Source organism: Aotus nancymaae, unplaced genomic scaffold, assembly GCF_030222135.1.
Source record: "Aotus nancymaae isolate 86718 unplaced genomic scaffold, 86718_ANA_hifiasm-v0.15.2.pri h1tg000014l, whole genome shotgun sequence".
NCBI classification, from domain to species: Eukaryota; Metazoa; Chordata; class Mammalia; order Primates; family Aotidae; genus Aotus; species Aotus nancymaae.
The window spans coordinates 120,603,011-120,625,600 of NW_026988425.1; the positions used below are offsets into that span (position 1 = coordinate 120,603,011).

Genomic DNA, 22,590 nt, shown 5'->3' on the forward strand with positions numbered 1-22,590 from the left:
TCCAGGGTCCCCCCGCTCCAGACCTGAGCCCACCCCACTGAGGTCTCGGCCTTGGCCAGCCTCCCCACTCCTCTAACCGGGCAGGAGGCTCCCGAGTGCACCATCTTGGTATCATTCCTGCTCTGTCCACGACGCGTGGCCCACCCACCTTGGCTGTCCAGGCCAATGTCCATGACGCCGTGCTTGACCTTCATGTGCCGGCTCAGGTTGCCCTTGAGGTTAAACTTGCTGGAGCAGTAGGGGCACTTGAAGGGCTTGCTGCCTGCGTGCAGGTGCATGTGGCCCAGCAGGTTGTACATGCGGTTGAAGGACTTCCCGCACACCTGCAACACATCCACCCGGTATCCTGAGCCTGAGGGCAGCCCGCTTTCCCTGGAGCCCCACCCACTCCCACCTCTAGGACCGGACCAGACTCCTATTACTTTTATTTTTGTTTTTTTCTTTTTTGAGACAGACTTTCACTCTGTCGCCCGGGCTGGAGTGCAGCGGCATGATTTTGGCTCACTGCAACCTCTGCCTCCTGGATTTAAGTGATTCTTTTACCTCAGCCTCCCAAGCAGCTGAGACTACAGGCATTTGCCCCCATGCCCGGCTAATTTTTTTTTTTTTCGAGACAGAGTCTTGCACTGTTGCCTGGGCTGGAATGCAGTGGTGAGATCTCGGCTCACTGCAACCTCTGCCTCCCAGGTTCACATGTTTCTCCTGCCTCAGCCTCCAGAGTAGCTGGGATTACAGGTGCAGACCACCATGCCTGGCTAATTTTTCTATTTTTTATAGAGATGGGGTTTCACCATGTTGGCCAGGCTGGTCTCAAACCCCTTACCTCAAATGGTCCACCCACCTCAGCCTCCCAAAATGCTGGGATTACAGGCGTGTGCCACCACACTCAGCCCAGAATCCTGTTCTTTACGGACAGCGCTCTCTTTATGCTTTTCCAAGACATAAGCCATCCATTGCTGGTCACTGCTCCTGTGGATCTGCCCCCCTTTCTCTGAGCCTCAGACACCCAGGGCTTGGATATCTAGCTGCACTAAGGCCCCAGGCTGGGGTCCCTTCTCTGTGGCTGCACCACGACCTCCACTCCCTCCCCAGCTCTGAGAAAAACCCAACTTTAGCACTTTCATCATCTGAATCCCCACCTGCCCTGCCAGCCCCCAAAGCCCAGGCTGTTTCACCCAGCTGGGGCTCCTCTGGCCCGCCCTGGCCAGGCCGGTGCTCGGTGGGTCACAGCTGCTGCAGTGCTGCTGATTCCAAGCCACCCCTGGGGAGGTCCCACCTCGGGGCCTGACGGCCCGGTACCTTGCATTTGAATGGCTTCACGGGCGAGTGTACAATCATGTGGGTCTTGAGGGTCTGCTTCTGCACGAAGGTCTTGAAGCAGATGTGGCACTGGTAGGGCCGGACGCTGGTGTGGATCAGCATGTGCCGCTTCATGTTCGCCTGCAGGGTGAACTCCCGGCCACACACCTCGCACTTGAACTCCTTCACACCCTGTGGGGTGGGGGTGACGGTCAGGGCCACACCATGGGCACAGCCACTGGCAGGGACCCTTGGTGGGGAGGCAGGGAGGTGCACGGCCATAGCATCACAAAGGCACAGTTTCTGGGAAATGTCTGCATTTGAGGGTATTCCAAAATAGGTAACGCTTGCTTAAAAACCACTGAAGAATGTTGGGGCAGAGCACTGACTCCAGGAAGCCTTTCAGCAACAGACAGAAATAGGCTGTGCCTTACCGTAACTATGCCTATCCCTTACTGTAACTATGCCTATCCCTTATGCCCCCAGGGTGGGTGTGTGCATAAGGTCTGGATGAGTGCACTAATGCGAATGTCTGCACATTCATTCATTCAGCAACCACTTACCTGCTCCAAGCCAGCACCGCACTAGGCGGCAGGAGCCTGTGGTGAAGAAGACACAGCCTCTGCCTGCTGTCTGCGGACTGTTGCATCAGATCAAGGCCGTGTGTACGTTTTTATCCTCAGTGCTGTCTCTTGGTGGTCTTTTGGTTCACAGACCATTTAGATAATCTGATTAAAGCTATGCACACCCCTCAAAAAAATGGCACTTAGGTCTGTGTAGAATTTTGAAGGGTCTGAATCCCCTGGAGCCAGTCCCACTGACCTCTTGACAGTGTTTTCCTGACTTCCCTGGTGGTAACAGTCACCTCTAGTTCTTGTCCAACATGCAGGTTTGCAGGCCACTCCCTGAAGGATCCAATCTGTGGGGCCTGGGATGGCCCCAGGAACTTTTATTCTCAACGGCCCCAGATGATTCTTATCATTGATGGATTTGGGATATTCACCCCCAGGAGACACGGATTCCAGGGGAAAACCCACTGGTTTGGACTATGAACATACTTTTCTACGGTTTGGGGTCACTCCCAGAGCAGGAGAGGATGCTGTATGCAAAGGGGTCCAATTTATGATCTGTGGAGGAACGTCAGGATAAAACCTAGGAGCTGGGCCAGGTGCGGTGGCTCACACCTGTAATCCCAGCATTTTGGGAGGCCGAGACGAGAAGATCATCTGAGGCCAGGAATTCAAGACCAGTATGGACAACATAGTAAGACCCTGTCTCTAAAATTTAAAAAAGGCCGGGTGCGGTGGCTCACACCTGTAATCCCAGCACTTTGGGAGGCCAAGGCAGGCAGATTATGAGGTCAGGAGTTCGAGACCAGGCTGACCAACATGGTGAAACCTCATCATGTTTAGAGATGGTTCTACTAAAAAATTACAAAAATTAGCTGGGTGTGATGGCATGTGCCTGTAGTCCCAGCTACTCAGGAGGCTGAGGCAGGAGAATTGTTTGAACCCAGGAGGCGGAGGTTGCAGTGAGGTGAGATCACGCTACTGCACTCCAACCTGGGCAACAGAGCAAGACTCTATCTCGGAGGAAAAAAAAGGTAAAAATAGATTTTTTCTTTTAAAGTTGGGAGCTGTTTTCTTTTTGATGAGTTAGTAATTTAGTAGGAACCCAATGGGACAGACATGTGTCTGTGGCCACAGCTGCTGTCTTAACTGCTTGTCTGGTATAAAACTTTGTGTTAAAACTTACCAGTTCCCTTGTCTGTGTCTCTTAGCAGTAGGGGCTGTGTCTTGGGTTGCACACCCTCCTGACACATTGCAGCTGCGTATGACCACCAGGGGGCCCTGCCAGTCAGGAGTTTATTTTATAAGCATGTAATGTGCACGTTACACATATTTAGGCTGGTAATAGGGACGTTTTCAGTTTTAATAGCCTTTGGTTTTTGCTTTTGGCTTGTCTTCACAATATTAACACTCTGTGGACTTGGGATTTTTTTTTTTTTTTGAGACAGAGTCTTGCTCTGTTGCCCAGGCTGGAGTGCAGTGGTATGAACTTGGCTCACTGCAGCCTCTACCTCCCAGGCTCAAGCAATTCTCCTGCCTCAACCTCCTGAGTAGCTGAGATTACAGGCACCTGCCACCACACCTGGCTAATTTTTGTATTTTTAGTAGAGACAGGGTTTCACCATATTGGCCAGGCTGGTCTTGAACTCCTGACTCAAGTGATCTGCCCTCCTCAGCCTCCCAAAGTGCTGAGATTACAGGCATGAGCCACCACATCCAGCCCTGGACTTGGGATTTTTAAGTCCCCTAGTAGAGGAGAAAGATGGTAAATATATAGCATATGTGCGGTCACACCCTGCATAATCACTCCTTGCAGACATTAACAATCAATCACAGGGTTTTATTGCCAAGCCTAGATTCAGTTTCAGAATCTTTTTTTTTTTTTTTTGGAGACAGGGTCTCACTCTGCTGTCCAGGCTGGAGTGCAGGGGCGCAATTATAGCTCATTGCAGGCTTGACCTCCTGGGCTGAAGGGATCCTCTTGCTTCAGCCTCATGTGTAGCTGGACCACAGGTGTGTGCTGGCTAAATTTTTGATTTTTTTTTTTTTTTTTTGAGTTAGAGTCTTGCTCTGTCACTCCGGCTGGAGTTCAGTGGTGTGATCTCAGCTCACTGCAACCTCTGTCTCCTGGGTTCAAGCAATTCTTGTGCCTCAGCCTCCCTAGTAGCTGGGACTACAGGTGCACACCACCACACCCAGCTATTTTTAAAAAATATTTTTAGTAGAGACAAGCTTTTACCATGTTGGCCAGGCTGGTCTCAAACTCCTGGGCTCAAGCGATTGATTGGGATTACAGGTGTGAGCCATTCGGTCTGGCCCAGAATCCTTCTTTAAAAAAAAAAAAAGTCTTGCTATGTTGCCCAAGCTAGAGTGCAGTGGCTATTCACAGGAGTGATCATAGCCTCAAACTCCTGTTTCTGCAGTCCTCCCACCTCAGCCTCCTGAGTGGCTGGGACTCCAGGTGTGCAACTCCATGCCCAGCTAGAATCTTTGTTGACATTACTTTTTTTGTTGTTATTTTTTGAGATGGAGTCTTGCTCTGTCACCCAGGCTGTAGTGCAGTGGTGTGATCTTGCTCACTGCAACCTCTGCCTCCCGGGTTCAAGCAATTCTCCTGCTTCAGCCTCCTGAATAGCTGGGATTACAGGCTCCTGCCCCGATGCCTGGCTAATTTTTATATTTTTAGATGGAGTTTCACCATGTTGGTCAGCCTGGTCTTGAACTCCTGACCTTGTGATCCATCTGCCTCAGCCTCCCAAAGTGCTGGGATTACAGGTGTGAGCCACCACGCCCGGCCATTACATTTTAGGCAGCTACTACCAGTTGACTGGAAGCCCGCCTGCAATGAAACCTACAAATTGCTGGGTTCTAGGCCCGGCAGGATGTTACAACTCCCCAACTCCCTGTAGTGTCCACTGGGAGAGACAGGGTCACAGTTTAACCTGGAGTATCACTCAAAGACCACCGTTATGGGGAGAGGAAGCTCTATGTACATTCAGCTTGGAAGGGCAGAGTTGGTGGGATTTCGGTGGAAACCACGGAGCAGTCGAGTACTGGAGTGGGACTGTAAGATCCAGGGGCCTTACTCCACCTGCCCGGATGTGAGGGCCTCTCAGAGGAGGTGATGCTGGCTGAAGGCAGGGAATGGAGGGCAGGGGAGAACACGTCAAGGATGGGTCTAGGGACATGGTAGATTAGAAAGTGCTGCTCAATTCTCTGCCCTCCCAAGCCACTGTGCCTGGTTTAGCCATATTCTAGAACGACTTGTACTTTTCCATAACGAATATTTTCCCTTACATCTTCTCCCCTTTGAAAATTAAATATATTTAGCGTGCTCCCAAAGGGAAGTCACAGATTTGGATTCACTTCTGTAATGACAAGGAACAAAGGACACTCTCTGTACCTCTGCCCACTGAGTCAGGACGCCTCCCTGTTGCCTCCTGGCTTCCCTCTAGCCTCTGTCCTCTCATCAAGAAAACAGGGAGGGCAGGCCACTTTAGTGATTCTCAAACTGTTCCTTCGGTCTTGCAGGGGTTCCATAAACATTTCATTCAAAAACAATGGTTTTTTGTTTTGTTTTGTTTTTTCTTTGGTGCCATGACTCGGATAACAATATTTATACATTTTTTTTTGAGACAGGGTCTCAGTCTGGTTGCCCAGGCTGAAGTGCAGTGTTGTGATTTCAGCTCACTGCAACCTTGGCCTCTCAGGCTCAGGTGATCCTCCTGCCTCAGCCTCCAGAGTAGCTGAGATCAGAGGTGTGCACCACCACACCCAGCTAATGTTTAAATTTTTTGTAGTGATGGGGCCTTATTATTTTGCCCAGGTTGGTCTTGAGCTCCTGGACTCAAGCAATCTGCCTGCCTCAGCCTCCCAAAGCGCTGGGATTACAGGTGTGAGCCACTGTGCCCGGTCAAAAACTTTTTCTTGGGCCGGGCGCGGTGGCTCACGCCTGTAATCCCAGCACTTTGGGAGGCCGAGGCAGGTGGATCACGAGGTCAAGAGATCAAGACCATCCTGGTCAACATGGTGAACCCCCGTCTCTACTAAAAATACAAAAAATTAGCTGGGCATAGTGGTACGTGCCTGTAATCCCAGCTACTCAGGAGGCTGAGGCAGGAGAATTGCCTGAACCCAGGAGGCGGAGGTTGCGGTGAGCCGAGATCGCGCCATTGCACTCCAGCCTGGGTAACAAGAGCGAAACTCCATCTCAAAAAACAAAAACAAAAACAAAAACTTTTTCTTTGTTTGTTTGTTTTTTGAGACAGAGTTTAGCTCTTTCGCCCAGGCTGGAGTGCAGTGGTGCGATCTCGGCTCACTACAACCTCTGCCTCCCAGTTTCAAGAGATTCTCCTGCCTCAGTCTCCGAGTAGCTGGGATTACAGGCACGCGCCACCATGCCTGGCTGACTTTTGTATTTTTAGTAGAGATAGGGTTTCACCATGTTAGCCAGTATGGTCTTGAACTCTTGGCCTTGTGATCTGGGATTACAGGCATGAGCCACCTCGCCTGGCTCCCAAAAAACATGTTTTTGAATGCGTAAAGCTTTACTACGTAAAAAGCCAATTTCCATAAGATAGCATTTCTTTCTAATACTCATCAAAATAAGTAGTGATGATAAAACGAGGAGACCACCTAAATGGTCCCATATGGGACTCTGGAAATTACCAGATGAAAATGTGGCAAGGCAGCAGGCAGATCCCCGGCCCGGGGGTAGCCTTACCTTGTGGGTGAGAGAGTGCTGCTTGAGGTGGTGGATCTGGCTGAACTCCATGCCGCACTCAGTGCACACGAAGGGCCGCACGTTCTGGTGCTTGAGCATGTGGTTCTGCAGCTGGCTGCGGTAGTGGAAGGACTTGTCGCACTCGAGGCACTGGTAGAGGGTGGGGCCCTGGTGGGAGGCCAGGTGGCGCTTGAGCTGGGTCAGGGTGGAGAAGTCCAGGCCGCACTCGACGCAGACGTGGCAGCGGCCACTCTCGTGCTTCACTTCATGGGCCTTGAGCTCGCTGGGGTAGGCGAAGCCACGGCCGCAGAAGTGGCAGCTGTAGGGCTTGACCTCTGAGTGCAGCAGCATGTGGCGCTTGAGGTGGCTGGTCTGCGTGAAGGCCTTGTGGCAGACCTGGCACTTGTGGGGCCGGGTGCCCTGGTGCGTGAGAAGGTGCGTCTGCAGGTGGCTGGGCTGCTTGAAGAGCTTGCTGCAGTGTGGGCACGAGTGGGGCTTGATGCCGCTGTGGCCCAGGATGTGCGTCACCAGGTTGTACTTGGACGTGTAGGACTTCTCACACATGCGGCACTGCCAGCGCTTCTGGCGGTCACCTGCCTCCACCAGGTAGGAGTCGTCGATCTGCACGTTGATGTCCAGCCGATCCAGCTGGGCCTTCTTGTGGCGTTCCACTGTCGAGCCCGCTGCGTCGGCCTCAAACTCGCCGGCCTCCTGCCACACAAAGCCCTGTTCTGACTTGACGGGCTCTGGGGACTCCATGCTGGGGGCCTCGGGGTCGCTCAGTGGGGCCAGGTGGGGTGGCTCGAACCCACACTCTGTGGGCAAGGCCTCTGTCCCAGGCAGCGCCATGCTGGGCTCGGGGAAGCCATCCCGGGCTGGGGTAGGGAAGTGAGGGTCGTAGGGGGCCACATCCAGCTCTGGCCTCGGGGTTCGGGGCAGGTGCCGGAGTGTCCGGGGCTTGCGGCTAAAGGCGCTGAGGTCAATCATCTTGACGGCACTGCTCTGCACCAGGGCCTCACAGCCGCCACTGGCCGCCTCAGCGGGGGCTTCCTCTGGGCCAGCGTCCTTGTCGTCACCAGGCACAGAAACCTCGTACACCTCCTGCTCCTCCTCCTCCACCTTCTCAAACTTGACCTTGGGCACCAGCCGCACAGGGGGCCGCGTCTTCCGCCGGGTGTGCTTCTCGAAGGCTGCCTCCACCTCCAGCACCTCCTCCTCCGCCGGCTCCTCCAAGGCCCGCCCATTGCAGGCCAGCTGGTAGACGTCAGGGCCTGGTGGCCCGGGCTCTCCCATGGCTGCCCCAGAAAGCTCAGGCCCCAAGTCTGGGTAGAAGGCCTCGGCGCTTATGGTAGCTCCAAAGAGCTCATTTTCGGAGACCAGGCCAAGCACGGCAGCCTGAGCCAAGGAGAGCACCACCACGGCGTCCGTCTGTGTCCCTGAGTCCATGAAGCCCTCCATCCCGTGGCGGCTGGCTAGGAGGGCATCGCTGCGGGAGGAGAAACGAGTGTTAATATTGCTGGCTCAGTGCCGCGAGGACAGACAGCAGGCACATTCAGCACGGACCAGGGCTCGGCTGTTTTCGGGTGTGTCTGGCCTTGAAGTCTTTTCTACTCCTGCCTTGGCAACAGGGCACACTTGTAATTACAGGGAGCCATGATTGATTCCCGCTGTGTATCTGACCAGCTCCTCCATCTCCCTGGGGGATCCTGGGTAAGCTCCGCCCCCTTGCTGACCTCAGTCTTCCCATCTGGACAACAGGGAGGTGGGATTTCCTCAGTGGTTCTCAAACTGTGTTCTACAGGTCCTTCAAGAATTCCTTAAAAAGTCTGGGTGCAGTGGCACTTTGGGAGGCTGAGGCAGGCAGATCACCTGAGTTCGGGAGTTCAAGACCAGCCTGGCCAACATGGTAAAACCCTGTCTCTACTAAAAATACAAAATTAGCCGGGTGTGGTGGTGCACGCCTGTAGTCCTAGCTAGAGGAGGCCGAGGCAGGAGAATCGCTTGAACCCAGGAGGAAGAGGTTGCAGTGAGCAGAGATCAAGCCACTGTACTCCAACCTGGGCAATAGAATGAGACTCTGTCTCAAAAAAAAAGAAAAAGAAAAAGAATTCCTTAAAAATCGGATTGAAAAATACAAAAAATAAAGATTCTACTGTTTAAAAACTGATTTTTTAAAAGGCTCACCTACTCAAATGTCATATGTGCTACCTTCTAACGCAAAAAAAAATAAATTAGGTGCCGAGGCCGATCTCAAACGCTATCACTTGTCAGCCCCAATGCTAAACATCTGCGTCTATCCCAACTGGTGGTTGCTTTCCTTGATTAGCTAAATGTTAGACATTTAAATATCTAAATTTATACTGATAAAAAATTACCACTTGTATCTGATTTCTACTTTGGAGTTCCATGTCAGATGTTATTGGAGAGAAGGGCTCCGTGACAGCCACCATGTCCAGTGCTCAAACCGGCTCCCAGCTTCACATCCTGTCTCTTATCTAACAGGTATTTTTTTTCATTTTTTTTTTTTCAGAAATTGGGTCTGGCTCTGTTGCCCAGGCTACTATGACACAATCATAGTTGAGGCTCACTGCAGCCTCAACCTCCAGCACTCGTGATCCTCCTGCCTCAGCCTCCAAAAGTGCTAGGATTACAGACATGAGCCTCTGTGCCTATCCTGAACACATCCTTCTAAATAGTGTTAATGTGCCCACCTGCCCCAGTACAAACCCCCAGCCCATGGCCTCTTCCCTCACTGGGTTTCCAGCCACATAAGCAAGCACCTGCTTTGTGGAGCCCAGTCTATGCACCCAAGAGTCTTCCTACCGGGGGCGCCCTTTTCTGAACCCCACAGACCCTTGCTCCGCCCACCAGCCTCCCAGGCATTGCTCGAGGTCCACCTGCTCTGGGGCCTTGCCAGCTCTCCTGGCCTGCCCTTGCGCCCTCTCCAGCCTTCCCAGGACTGCGGTGCGTCAGGCAGTGTGCCCATTGGAGGATGGCGGCTCCTCTTGGACCTGTACCCCTTGCTCCCGGTTCAGCACCTGGCACATCGGAGGAGGCGGGATGGCATTATCGGGGTGACTCTCGCCTGCCCTGCTCCCAGGGCTCCCAACTGACCAGCTACCAGCTTTTCCCAGGGCTACCAGCTTCTCCCAGGGCCATGGTCAGGCACACGTTTGGCAGCCCTTCCTCAGGAAACCAGCTCCGGGCAAGGCGTCCCCTCCCCCAGCGCCTAGTGGAGCTTCCCCTTCCTGAGGACGGCTAAAAATACCCCAGACAGGAATTTAGCCTCCTTGAAATGGACACCAAAGATTAAACTATTAAGCTTAGAGTGAGGCTCTCGTGGAAGGGATCAGATGGCAGGAAACCTCAGCCTGGGGGTTAGGGTGCATCTGGAATAGGCTGGGGCACTAAACCTGTTTCCAAACCATGCCCCAGCCCAGTGTCCAGCTGCTGGGAAATGCAGTCAGTGAGGACCTCGAGTTCCAGCTCAGTCACCTCCAAGTGACTAAGCAAAGTCACGCCAAGCGGCTCAGTTTCCCCATCTGAGAAACCGGGATGAAAACATTTACCCTGGAAGGGCTGAGAGCCCAGGGTCCTGACACAGGTGAAGCAGCTTGGTTCTTTATAAGGACCTAACCAACTGTTAAGAATCACTATTGGCTGGGTGTGGTGGCTCATGCACTTTGGGAGGCCAAGGAGGGCGGATTACTTGAGGTCAGGAGTTCCAGACCAGCCTGGCCAATATGGTGAAACCCTGTCTCTACTAAAAATACAAAAATTAGTCGGGTATGGTGGCAGGTGCCTGTAATCCCAGCTGCTTAGGAGGCTGAGGCAGGAGAATCACTTGAACCCGGGAGGCAGAGGTTGCAGTGAGCTGAGACTGTGCCATTGCATTCCAGTCTGGGCGTTGCAGTGGGACTCCATCTCAAAAAAAAAACAAAAACAAAAAACAAAAAGAGGAACCACTATTATCTGCCCAGATCTCTGGGGGAAGCCTTTCCTGAAAAAAGCCACAGGGCCAAGAGATGTTTCCATTCTTGGGCCCCAAATTCAGCAAATCTTAAGTGATTATGAGGACAACTGCGAGAGACAACTCATTCGTTCATTTGTACAACAAATAGCTGCTCAGTCCCTGCTACCGGCCAGGGCTTGTGCTTAGAGACAGCAAGGGGAAGGGGGCAAGGCCCCTGCTCCCTCGGGGCCCACCACAGCCACCCCCAGCGCCCTCCAGCCGCTGTCAGGTTCAGGGAGCACACTGGGGAGCGTGGCTGCCTCCTGTCGTGGCCATCTGTCTGACGCAGCACCCAGCGGCGTTGTGGGGTTTGGGTAAATGATGTGTTCAGCAGTTTTTGCAAACTTCCCCAAAGGCAGGACCAGAGAAAAGGAGGAACTGAGCATGGATGGCGAAGCCAGTGCTTCCCCCTGGGCCCCGGATGCTGAGTTCAATCCAGGCTCTGCCGTCTACTAGCCATGTGACCTCAGGTGATTCTCATCTCTATGGGGGCTCCTGACTCACGGGACAGTGAGATGAGGATGTCCACGTAGTTAAATTTCCTCCCCTCTCCTTTCCCCTGCAGCCCAACACCAGGCATCAGCCCCTCCTCCCATCCTCAAGGGCCGCGGCACAAGGAAACAGTTAACACTGCTTTAGAGGAGAGGAGAGGGCAAAACGTCAGCCAATGACTGCCCGTGGGAGCTCAAGTGTGGGTCCCCACAGCGAGGGTAAACATGGAGCTGACCGTCCACACCGGCCCCCTTCTACCAGGGGCCACTCCTTACAGTCACACCAGGACACCAGAGGCAAACCCCTCCCACAGGGACAGGTAGTTTGGACTTGAGAAGGTGTGTCAGTGTCAGGAGCCTGGGCTTGGCTGTGGAAAGGGGCTAGCACAGAGTCCGTCCTCTTGAGGGTTTGTGCCGAAGTGGGGGCAGGGTAGGGGCACAGAGAGGTGCCAGCGACTGACCACGAACTCCGCGGAAGAGATACAGCTTCTCATTACAGAGACTCGCCAGGTCCCCGGTGGGCCACTGAATATTGGAAACACCCCGGGGCAGGGGTGGGTAGTGGGCTCCCCATCTCATGCCCCTCATTGATGGAGGGAGAGCCAGGTCTGCAGCCAGGCCTGTCTGGTCCCACAGGGGTGCCCCATCTGTGCTCCCGCATGTGGAGGTCACATCTGAGCCCTGCCTCCTCAGTTCTCAGGAGCTGTCCTGGGTCACCAGGGGCCAGCAGGGGGACATTAGCAAGGCCTGGGCAAACTGCTTCCTGGCTGGCTGGTGCAGAGCCCTGCCAGCTGGGGGAACTGGGGTCTTTCCATCTATTGGGAGTCTTCATTGAGCCACTGCCCACCTGGGCAGTGGGGCCCCTGCTTTCTTCCTGAACACTTGCCTGGGTAGAACACACACCACCCTGTAAGAGCTCACTCTGTGGGGCTCACGGGGCCAGGCCCTGCGTCCATGTTGTGCTGTTCACCGGGGCCGCCAGGCAGGCTCTGTGCGTGTGCGCGCCTGCGTGTATATGGAAGGGGCTCAGCTGAGCAGGGAATGAAATTCACCTGCGTTTCGCATGTGTGTTCTGCCTGCCTATCAGACACGGAAATGAGGAGTGGGGAGCCTGACATCGCTCTGCTCTTCCTCCTTCTGGGCCGGCATTTTGACTGGTGTCTCCTCACCTGCTCTGTTTCCACCTCCCAGGCTAAGCCTTTCTGTTTATGTCCTGGCACGGGCCATCCAGGGCAGGAAGAGAGCTTGCCAGGTGTGTGTTACCTGTGTGCCAGGGCTGCCCCCACCCACCCCAGGCCCCTCTGTCATCCACCCGGGGCCCTCCCTTCTCAGAGCAGGGCCTCTCCCACCACTTGTGCTGAGGACTTAGAACAAAAGCTCCCCCCACGTCCAGGAGAAAGAGGAGCTCAGACTGCCCCAGGCTGGGGAGAGGAGGGGAGCCCACCAGCTGGGATGTGGCAGGGCCTCCTCGGGGTGCCCTCGGTCCCCAGGGTGGGGAGAAAGTCAGTGTGAAAGGCGGGGAAATGGAGACACAGAGGAGCTGCCTGAATGTAGTCATGCTGGGAGTGGGGGAAGGGAGGCCATATCGGGGAGAGGGAGAGAGAGAGAGAAAGAAAGGGAGAGGGAGAGAAAAGAAATGAAGACACAGGGAAGGCGGGAGGAGGAGCCTGAGTGAGGGGAGGGAGAGACAATGAAGCTGTGGAGAGAAACAAAGGCGGGAGGGGGAGGGGCGTGCAGTGGCACAAGGCCCAGGGCTGCCCTATTTCCCAGAGCTGGGCACCTCCACCTCCCAGGCCTCAGGGCCCAGCCTGCCCCTTGGGAGGGAACAAAGACTCATGGTCTGAGGCCAGGCAGGGGACCTTCACCACCCCAGCAGGGACCAGGCTCCTCAGAGCTCTGGAATCTCTCACTGTCATCTCTGGCTTTGCCCCACAAATCCTGTGAAGTTTGGGCGGCAAGTCACCTGGCTCCTCCATGTGTCTCTGTTTCCTCATCTGTAAAATGGGCACAAGAACCTACCTGGACCGTGGAAGCCTGTGAACTCTTGACCCACCTGCCCGAGACCAGGGTCCCTTCCCCAAGCTGTGACAGCACCCTCTCTCATCCCACACTGCTCACAACAGCACCCCTTTCCTCTCATGGGGACCCCATCATACACCCACTCTAGGAGCAGGGGAGGGCCTGGTGGGATCAGAGTGGTTGGTGTCCCCTGGGACATACATCTCAGGGCAGAGAGGGGGTGAAGACACCCAAAGCCTGGTCCGGCGCAACAGGAGCCGTTTTGAAGGAAGAACCAACAGGACCTTGTAGTCACCTAGGTAATTTTTTACTAACTCCCACCCCCAGGGAGACCTCAAACACCAACTGAAGGCAGGTGTGGTGGCTCACACTTGGAATCCCAGCACCTGGGGAGGCCAAGGCAGGCGGATCACTTGAGCTCAAGAGTTTGTGAGCAGCCTGGGTAACATGACAAGCTCTCATCTCTGAAAATATACAAAAATTAGCTAGGTGTGGCAGTGCACCTGTAGCCCCAGATATTTGGGAGGCTGAGGCAAGAGAATCACTTGAGCCCGGTGCGGGGGGTGGCGGAGGTTGCAGTGAGCCGAGATCGTACCACTGCACTCCAGCCTGGGTGACAGGAGTGAAAACCTGTCGCAAAAAAAAGTATAGAAATAAAGAAAAAAAACAACCAACAGACAGAGGTCTGGGGCTTCTGCCAGTTCACGCTTGGGCCATCACCAAGCACCCTGATCAGCGTAATTTGAGGACTGTGTCCTGAGGGCCCAGTAAGCCCTACTCCCTGAAGCAGCCTCAGCAGTGCATCGAGCTCATGCTGGAAGGACAGGCTTCGCTGCTGGCTCCCTCCCTCACTTGGCCTTGAATCACCAGGTTGCTCAGAGACTACAGTCTCCCATCCTGCAGCCGAACCTCTGACTTTTTATTTATTTATCTATTTTTTGAGACAGAGTCTTGTTCTGTCGCCCAGGCTGGAGTGCAATGGCGCCATCTCAGCTCACTACAACCTCTGCCTCCCGGGTTCAAGCAATTCTCCTGCCTCAGCCTCCCAAGTAGCTGGGATTACAGGAGCCCATCACCATGCCAGGCTCATTTTTTATATTTTTAACAGAGACGAGGTTTTGCCATGTTGGCCAGACTGGTCTCAAACTCCTGAACTCAGGTGATCCACCCGCCTCAGCCTCCCAAAGTGCTAGGATTACAGGCATGAGCCCCACGCCTGGCCTGATTTATTTTTTTAAGAGATGGGTCTTCTCCCTTGCCCAGGCTGGAGTGCATTGTTTTTGTAGAGGTGGAGTCTTGCTAAATTGCCCAGGCTGATCTTGAACTTCTGGGGTTAAGCAATCCTTCCACCTTGGCCTCCCAAAGTGCTGGATGACAGGCCTGAGCTACTGTGCCAGGCCTGAGCCACTGACTTAACACACATTTACTGAGCATCTATTAGGTGCTCGATTGTGGGTATACAGTAGGGAGCAAATTAAAGTTCTCACTCTTGGGGAGTTGACTCGTGTGAGCTCAGTCCACTCGAAGCACCAGGGTCTCTGGGCGGCGGGGGCTGCAGCACTGGGGTTGGGTGGGGACAGGACTGAGGGCTGGGACCCATGGAGGCAGGTCAGGACCCAACAGAGCAAGAGTGGGGAGGGGGCCCCTCACCCTGGGCCTGGCATTCAAGTCCTCTAGGAGGTGGCTCTGGGCCCATTAGGGTCCAGGGCCCTGGGGCGGGCGAGGCTGAACCTGGAGTGGGCCGACACGTAACCTGGTGGGAGGGGAGGCGGAAGTTCCAGGCATGTGCATGGCAGTGAAAAACACGCCTGGGACTTCACCGCATGAGGAAACCAGCCTCTTGGTTTCCCCTGTGGTCCTCTCCGCAGGAGGCTTCAAGGGAAACTCTGCTCACATGCGCAGAAGGGAAGAGGAAGCGAGAGCTGGGAGGCCTGTGCCACCTCGGGAGGCCCCTGGCCACAGTCTCACTTCTGCCAGCCCACAGGCCTCAGTAGCCAGAGGCCCGGGAGTGGCTGCCGGCACAGTGGAGGGGCAGGGGACGCCAGCGAGTCTCTTCCTCCTGGAATCCTCTCTCTGCCTTGCTTCCCCTTTCTTTGTGGACAGAGTCATTGAGCCCCGACTCTGGGAGTCAGAATGTCGAGGGGCCCTGACACAGGGCCACCGATCCACAAACCACAGCCTGATTGATGCGCACCGTGCCTGGCCCTGATAACAGATAAGCAAACGAGGCCCAGGGAGGGGAAGGGAACGGTCCAGGGTCACAAGGTGAGATGGTGGGGAGGCAAGGACTAGAATGCAGGTCTCCAGCCCCGCAGCCCCCACAGCCTTTTGGTGGGTGGCATGCACTGCCCAGGCCTTCATTTGCTGCCCAGGATGGCTCCCAGGCAGGCTCCACTGCCCCTGTGCCCCCAGCTCACCCATGTTCCCTACCTCGGGGCCTCTGCACAGGCTGACTCCCCTGCCAGGACTGCCCTTCCCTAGAACTGGGTGAATTTCCATCATCTTTGAGGATTTAGTGCAGGCTCTGCCTTCCTTGAAGTGCACTAGGGCAGGACAGCCTGAGACCATCACCATGATGGTCAATCTTAAGCGTCATCTTGGCTAAGCTGTGGTGGCCGGCTGTGTGGTTAAACACTAATCTAGACGTTGGTGTGAGGGTATCTTGTAGATGTGACTCACATTTACAATCAGTTAACTTTAAGAAAAGCAGATGACCCTCCATAATGTGGTGGGCCTCATCCAATCAGTTGAAGGCCTTAAGGGCAAATGTTGAGGTTTCCCAGAAAAAGAATTCTGCCTCACTCAAGACTGTAACATAAGAATCCTGCCTGACTTCCTGCCCTGCCCCCCCATCATCTGCCCTATAGATTTTGGACTTGCCAGCCCCCACAATCACAGGAGCCAATTCCTTAAAAGAGACCTCTCCATATATGTGTGTGTATATAGATACTGTACCTCCTACTGGCTCTGTTTCTCTCTAGAAACAGAGAGACTGACATGATCATACTGATTTGTAACTGTCTGTGAGTCACCTCCCCCCCCACACACAGCTAGACCACCTCTAGAGGACAACGACTGCAGGGGAAGAGAGGGGGCCAGCGGGGGAGTGTCTCAAGAGAAAGACACCAGGGTACAGAAAAGGGAAGAGAAGGAAGCTGACAGTCACCCAGGGACCAAGACTGCGGTAAGTGAGACGGAGAGGGAAGCCCTCGCCTGAGAGTTCTGCGTACCTCACTCCCAGGACAGTCCTGCCTTCTCCTTGGGGTGGTCTCCAGGCAGATAGGGAAGGGCCTCTCCAAATTAATTAGCAAGAGCAGACTGGCTTTGCCTCTCCAAATTAATTAGCAAGAGCAGATTCCCTGACTTTGCCTGGTGAATCAAGCCGGAGGGTCCTCCCCACCCCAAGTGCCTTCTTCCTTGCCTTCCCCTAATGCCATAGTCTCCAGGAGCTCAGGCCCGAGAGCGCTTTCTCACCTGATGCCCTCCCAGGCGAGAGAGCCCCTCCCATGGGGCCTGCTCTGACAACCCATGCTCTTGATCCATCCCCTAGGCCCGGTGCTCCTCTGCCTGACTGGAAGCCACACCTCTGCATCCACAAGCCCAGGGCTGAGGTGGGCCTGACTGCCACAGGGTGGCCACTGTGGGAGGCTCTCCCTCCTCCAAGTGGTCACAGTGACCCTAAAGCCCAAGGAAATGAGGGGTGGAGCCCCCATGGTGAGGCATGAACTCTTATGAGGTGACGTCTCAGGCACAAACTCTTGTGAAGACAGCGACCCTGGGTCCACAGAACTCCCGAACTGGCATCGTTTGGTTAGATGCCAATACTTGGGTCTCACTCTAGACCAGTTAAACCAGACTCTCTGGGTTCAGGACACAGAAAATCTAAAGGCTTCTCAAGTGATTCTGATTCTCTAAATTATTATTATTCTTATTTAGTTTTGCTCTGTCACCCAGGCTGGAGTGCAGTGGCATGATCTCAGCTCACTGCAACCTCCACCTTCTGGGTTCAAGTGATTCTCGTGCCTCAGCCTCCCGAGTAGCTGGGACTACAGTAGTGCACCACCACGTCCGGTTAATTTTTGGATTTTTTAGTAGAGACGGGGTTGCACCGTGTTGGCCAGGCTGGTCTCGAACTCCTGGGCTCAAGTGATCCACCTACCTTGGTCTCCCAAAGGGCTGGGATTACAGGCATGAGCCACTGCGCCCGACCTCTCCAAATTAATTAGCAAGAGTTGACGCACGCTCAGTGACCTGGCCTTGCCTGGTGAATCAAGCGGGAGGGGAGGGCCCTCACACACCGGGTGCCTTCCTTGCCCTCTCTGAATGGCAGCTGCCCCTCTCCCAGCCCTGGACCTCCAAGCACAGCATACCCCCACCATCTAGGGCGGTTCATGAAGAAGCTGTGCCCAGACCTATGGCCTGGCCCTCCCCACCCGCTGAAAGAACTTGAGCCACACAGTTTCCTCTCTTGGAAGCACGGTGATGCATCAACCTCAGTCTATCAGCCACAAGAGCAAATGCTCAAAGAACACACGGAGGAGCGCCACGGGGTAGCGGGAGGCCAAAATACAAAGGCGCAGAGAGCCTGGGCGAGCAGGGGTGGCAGGGTGGGTGTCCGAGGAGAGCCCGAGGGAGCATTGGCCCCAGAAGGCACCTGGATTCTGGATGATGCCCGGCCCCTGCCCCTAGCCTGGGGGACCCTCGCTGGCAATCAAGCCCCTTAGCCCTGAGGTGAGTTGGGTGGGCCTCTGGTTCTTATAGACATGAGGCTGCTGAAGCTAACAGGGCATCGGCTGCACAAATCACTGTGGCAAATGCTGAGCTGCCTGCACAGCTGCGTAAAAGCATATGTAGCTTCTCTTTGATGCCAAGCACAGGAGTAACGTGCCACCTATGATCCGAAGTCAACAGGCTCCCAGAAACCATGGGCCTGATCCCCCACCTCGCAGCTCACGTGGCCAGTGAACGCATGCATGTTTCTTTAGTGCAAGGGAGGGATGCCTAGCTCCCCCGTGGTGGGATGGTAGCCTTGCTGGAGACCCTTGGCTTCAGTCACTTTGGGTGTGGGTCTTGGAATCTTCACCAGCAGGGCTGAAAGGAAAGGAACTTTGGGAACTTTCTTGTCCAATGCCCTCATTTTACAGATAAGGAAACCAAGACCCCAAGGCCCCTGACCCTCAGTGAGGACTCATCTGGAGCTCTCGATTTTTTTTTTTTCCTGTCTCCCAGGCTGGAGTGCAGTGGTGTGATCTTGGCTCACTGCAACCTCCGCCTCCTTGGTTCAAGCAATTCTCCCACCTCGGCCTCCCGAGTAGCTGAGACTACAGGTGCACGCCACCATGCCTGACTAATTTTTGTATTTTTTTAGTAGAGGTGGGGTTTTGCCATGTTGGCCAGGCTGGTCTTGAACTCCTGACTTCAGGTGATCCTCCCACGTTGGCCTCCCACAGAGCCGATATTACAGGCATGAGCCACTGTGCCTGTGGAGCTCTTGACTCCTCGTGTTTCCTTCCATCCATGTCAAACATGGGGGTCACCCCCCAACTCAGGGTCTCCCACCAGGGTGATGGCCTTCCACTGTCCGGGGGCTGTGAAGGTGGGCACAGAGGGTTGTAGGGGGCAAGGAATTTCCACCATGCAACCCACCTGCAGGAAGCATTCTGAGCTCTCAAGAGTTCTGCCACGTGGCTGCTCCTTGCCCTAGAATGCTGACAGCTGGTCAAAGGAGAGAAGACTGAAGCAAGCCTTGTGCTTGAACCAGTCAGCCACGACAGCCCACCCTGCTCCAGCTCCCAGTCACCTCCCACTGCTCTTGCAATCAAGCCCAAACATCTCACAAAGGGCCTCCAGAACGTGCCTGGTTGCTCCCTGCCCCCATGACAAGTCCACGGCGTGCTGCTGTCCCCTCCCTCCATGGGAATCCACACAGACTTCACACACATTCTTTAGTAGACCTCGCCCGCACATGGCCTCCTCACATGGCGTCCCCTACCTGGAATGTTCTTCCTCATTCCTCTCCCTTCGGCTTTCAGTCCAGGTATCACTTCCTCAGGAAGCTTTCCCTGACCCCCGCACCACCCGACCAAGTCTGGACCCCACGTTCTGAGCTATCTCCAGGTTCACACTTTTCCTTCCTGGACGTTATTGTAACTTTTAATGATTTGTTAATGATTTATTTGTACAATTACTTCCCTAATAGCTACCATCCCGGTTAGATTCTGGCATCCCAGTTTGATGACACTCTCCCAGGGCAGAGACCCTGGCGGTCTGCTCACCACTGCACCCCTCGCAGAGGTACACAGACAGAATCAACTGTTGCCCTTTTCAGAATACCCATATTCAAGTGCAAAGAAAAAAAGAGGTCCCTTGCTGAGCCCAGCTTTGGACAGCGGCCAAACAGACCCTGCCCACCTCCTTTCCCTGAGCTTCAGGACCAGTTCGTGTTCTGAGGGGGAGGGACAGCGGGCCTTATGTTTCCAGAAGGTTCCACGTCTTTCTTCCAAGTCCAGAAGCAAAGAAGCACGTCTATCCCCCAAACAAGTAACAAGTACACTCTCCTGGATCCAGGGACCACCAGCTTCATGTAACAGGGAAAACAGACAAAACTCAGCTCACAGGTTCAAGGGCACAAAGATAAGAATCAAAGGAAGTCGCAATGGGCCCATTCAGTGCGCTTGAACCTCAGGCCCTGTGATGAAAGCACACCATTTCTAGTCCTTAGGGCAGTCCTCTGGGATGGGTTGTACCATTTCCATTTTACAGACGTGGAAACTGAGGCAGTCTCCTGCAGGCAGGGTGGAGCAGGCCCCAGCGAGTCGGCCCAGGGCGGAGACCCAGCTCTCTCCACCTCAGCTCTCCACAGGGATGGGCTTTCTGGAGGTGTCTTCCTCCCTTGCCAACCTGTTTTCCCACACCGGGGCCTAATTCACACCTGGGAGCACCTTGTGGCTTCCCTCCCTCCTCACCAAGCCTCGCCTCAGACCCCTCCTGCACTGAGTCCTCTACCTTCTCCATCCCGTCTTCCTCTCCCTCCATTCCTCCCCTCCTTCGGTTTCCGTGGCAACCCCATCCTCCGCTCTGCCAGTCCGTCCTGCGTTCCCATCTCATCTCTTTCTTCCCTCTTTCATCTCTCCCCTCATCTCGGTGCACAGTCCAAATCCCCCTCTGTCCTTTGTCGCTGCTCTCTCGCTCCCTTTTACTCTCCTTTTATCTCCTTCAGTGTTCTCTTGTCATCTCAGGGCCACATTTATTTATCTCTTGCTTAAACATAAAAAAGAAGAGAAGGAAGAAAAGAGGGAAAAAGAAACCCCATTCCATCAGCCAGGGCTCCTCCAGTTCAGTCCCGGCCTTCTCTCTCTCAGGTCATCTCCAACGGTCAGACTCCCCACAGTGGCCAGGAGGGAGGAGACAAACCCCAGAACAGACCCCTGCCTACCGCAGGGAAGCTTCTCTATTGACCTCACCTCAAGAAGGGAGGAAGAAACACAGGTGGGAAGTGTGTGTGAGGTGCTCCCTGGGAGGAGGGGGCATCTCAGACAGCCTGGCCCTGCTCCCGAGGTCAGGGTAGGGGAGAAGCTGGAGCCCCCCCTCAGGATGAAGCATGGGCAGGACCTAGCTCAGGGGGCAAGCCAGATGCAGAAATCCCCCATGACCGGCCCCAGGCAGGAATTCACTGCTGACCGGCGCAGTGGCTCACACCTATAATCCTGGCACTTTGGGAGGCCAAGGTGGGAGGGTCACTTGAGCCTAGAAGTTCGAGACCAGCCTGGGCAACATTGTGAAACCCCATCTCTACAAAATATTAACCGGCCATGAAGGCACGCGCCTGTAGTACCAGTTACTTGGGGGCTGAAGTGGAAGGATGGCTTGAGTCTGGGAGGTCAAGGCTGCAGGGGGCCGTGATCACGCCACTGCACTCCAGCCCATGTGACAGAGTGAGATTGTGTCTCAAAAAAAAAAGGAAAAAAAAAAAAGGAATTCGCTGCTGTCCAGGGAAACCCAACCATTCACTGCCCCACGCTGCCTCTTCAGGCCCTACCTTACGCTGTGTGAATGAGACGCAGGAGCGGGCCCCAGGCCGAGACACCCAGCAAATGCTCAGGGGGCCAGCTCCCTCACTCTAAACAGGATGGTGGCATTCACCAATCCTCCAAAACTCACCCTGCCATGTTCCTGAATTGCCGCTGAGTAAAGGAAGCAAAACTCATGGCCTCTCCCACCCATGTCTCTGTGCCCCCAGTTTAAGCAGAATGAAACCTTGCTAGCTCCTTCTAATTGCTTTTTAGCCATCATTTACTGAGCTCACATTATGGACCAGGCGTAAGAGACAGGCTGTCCCAGGGAGACATAATAATAATTATTATTTTTTGAGGCAGAGTCTCTCTCTGTCACCTAGGCTGGAGTGCAGTTGGCGTGAACTTGGCTCACTGCAACCTCTGCTTCCAGGGTTCAAGCGATGCTTCTGCCTTGGCCTCCCAAGTAGCTGGAATTACAAGCGCCTGCCAACACGCCTGGCTAGCTTTTTTGTATTTTTAGTAGAGACAGGCTTTCACCACGTTGGCCAGACTGGTGTCAAACTCCTGACCTCAGGTGATCCACCTGCCTTGGACTCCCAAAGTGCTGGGATGGTAGGCGTAAGCCACTGGCCAGGCTGGTGCTGGGTGCTGGTGGGGCACAAAGATCCCCAGTCTCAGGACCTCATGATTTGGTTAGAAACATGATTAAGAACCACAAAATACTGGTGCAAAATACCAGATAGGAAATAACCACTAAATAAATGTACTTTTTAAAAAAACAAACATAGGCCAGGCGTGGTGGCTCACGCCTGTAATCCCAGCACTTTGGGAGGCTGAGGAAGGCGGATCACAAGGTCAGGAGTTCGAGACCAGCCTGACCAACATGCTGAAACTCCGCCTCTATTAAAAGTACAAAAATTAGTTGGACGTGGTGGTACATGCCTGTAATCCCAGCTACTTAAGAGGCTGAGGCAGGAGAATCTCTTGACCTGGGAGGCGGATGTTGCAGTGAGCCAAGACTGTGCCACTGCACTCCAGCCTGGGTGACAGAGGGAGACTCTATCTCAAAAAAACAAAAACAAGAAAAACAAACTTAAGGGATCAGGAATGTTCTTCCATATAAACAGGCCCTTTGGGAGGCGATAAACTCGGGGCATGGGCCGCAGTCTGGCCCCATCACTCACACCTCGGTCTCCTCATCCATGGCATGGGATGATGGTTCTCACTACCTGGGGTTGTTAGAGGGTTTCACTGACCGGTTAAACAAACGAGGATAATCTATGGCATTTGGTTGAGTGGAGGGGCCTGGGGATGCCTAGCTGGGGAAGAAGCTGGTTAGGAAGACCCCTTCCCCCAATAGACCCAGCCAAAGATGAGGGCCTGCCCAGGCTGGAGGCTCAGGACAGAGAAGGGAAGAGAAAGAAGGCAGAAGCGCAGCAGGTAGGGAATGTGCCGAGGTTTG

The 22,590-nt window shown here is 54.3% G+C and overlaps 1 protein-coding gene across 4 annotated transcripts in view; it reads right to left on the minus strand.

The window, feature by feature from the left end:
* The window catches only part of ZNF710 (zinc finger protein 710), an 83,960-nt gene that overhangs the window by 7,503 nt on the left and 53,867 nt on the right, over window positions 1-22,590 (minus strand). For 2 of the 4 annotated variants that reach the window (XM_064376287.1, XM_021674348.2), the window contains exons 2-4: window positions 6,592-8,077; window positions 1,300-1,491; window positions 149-323 (exon numbers count right to left, since the gene is read on the minus strand). In XM_064376287.1, coding sequence (XP_064232357.1) covers window positions 149-323; window positions 1,300-1,491; window positions 6,592-8,049 — 1,825 coding nt within the window. In that variant the 5' untranslated portion in view covers window positions 8,050-8,077. Of the gene's footprint in view, window positions 1-148; window positions 324-1,299; window positions 1,492-6,591; window positions 8,078-8,966; window positions 9,835-22,590 lie in introns of those variants that run through there. The other 2 variants (XM_012463846.2, XM_012463847.3) reach the window with 2 other exon arrangements.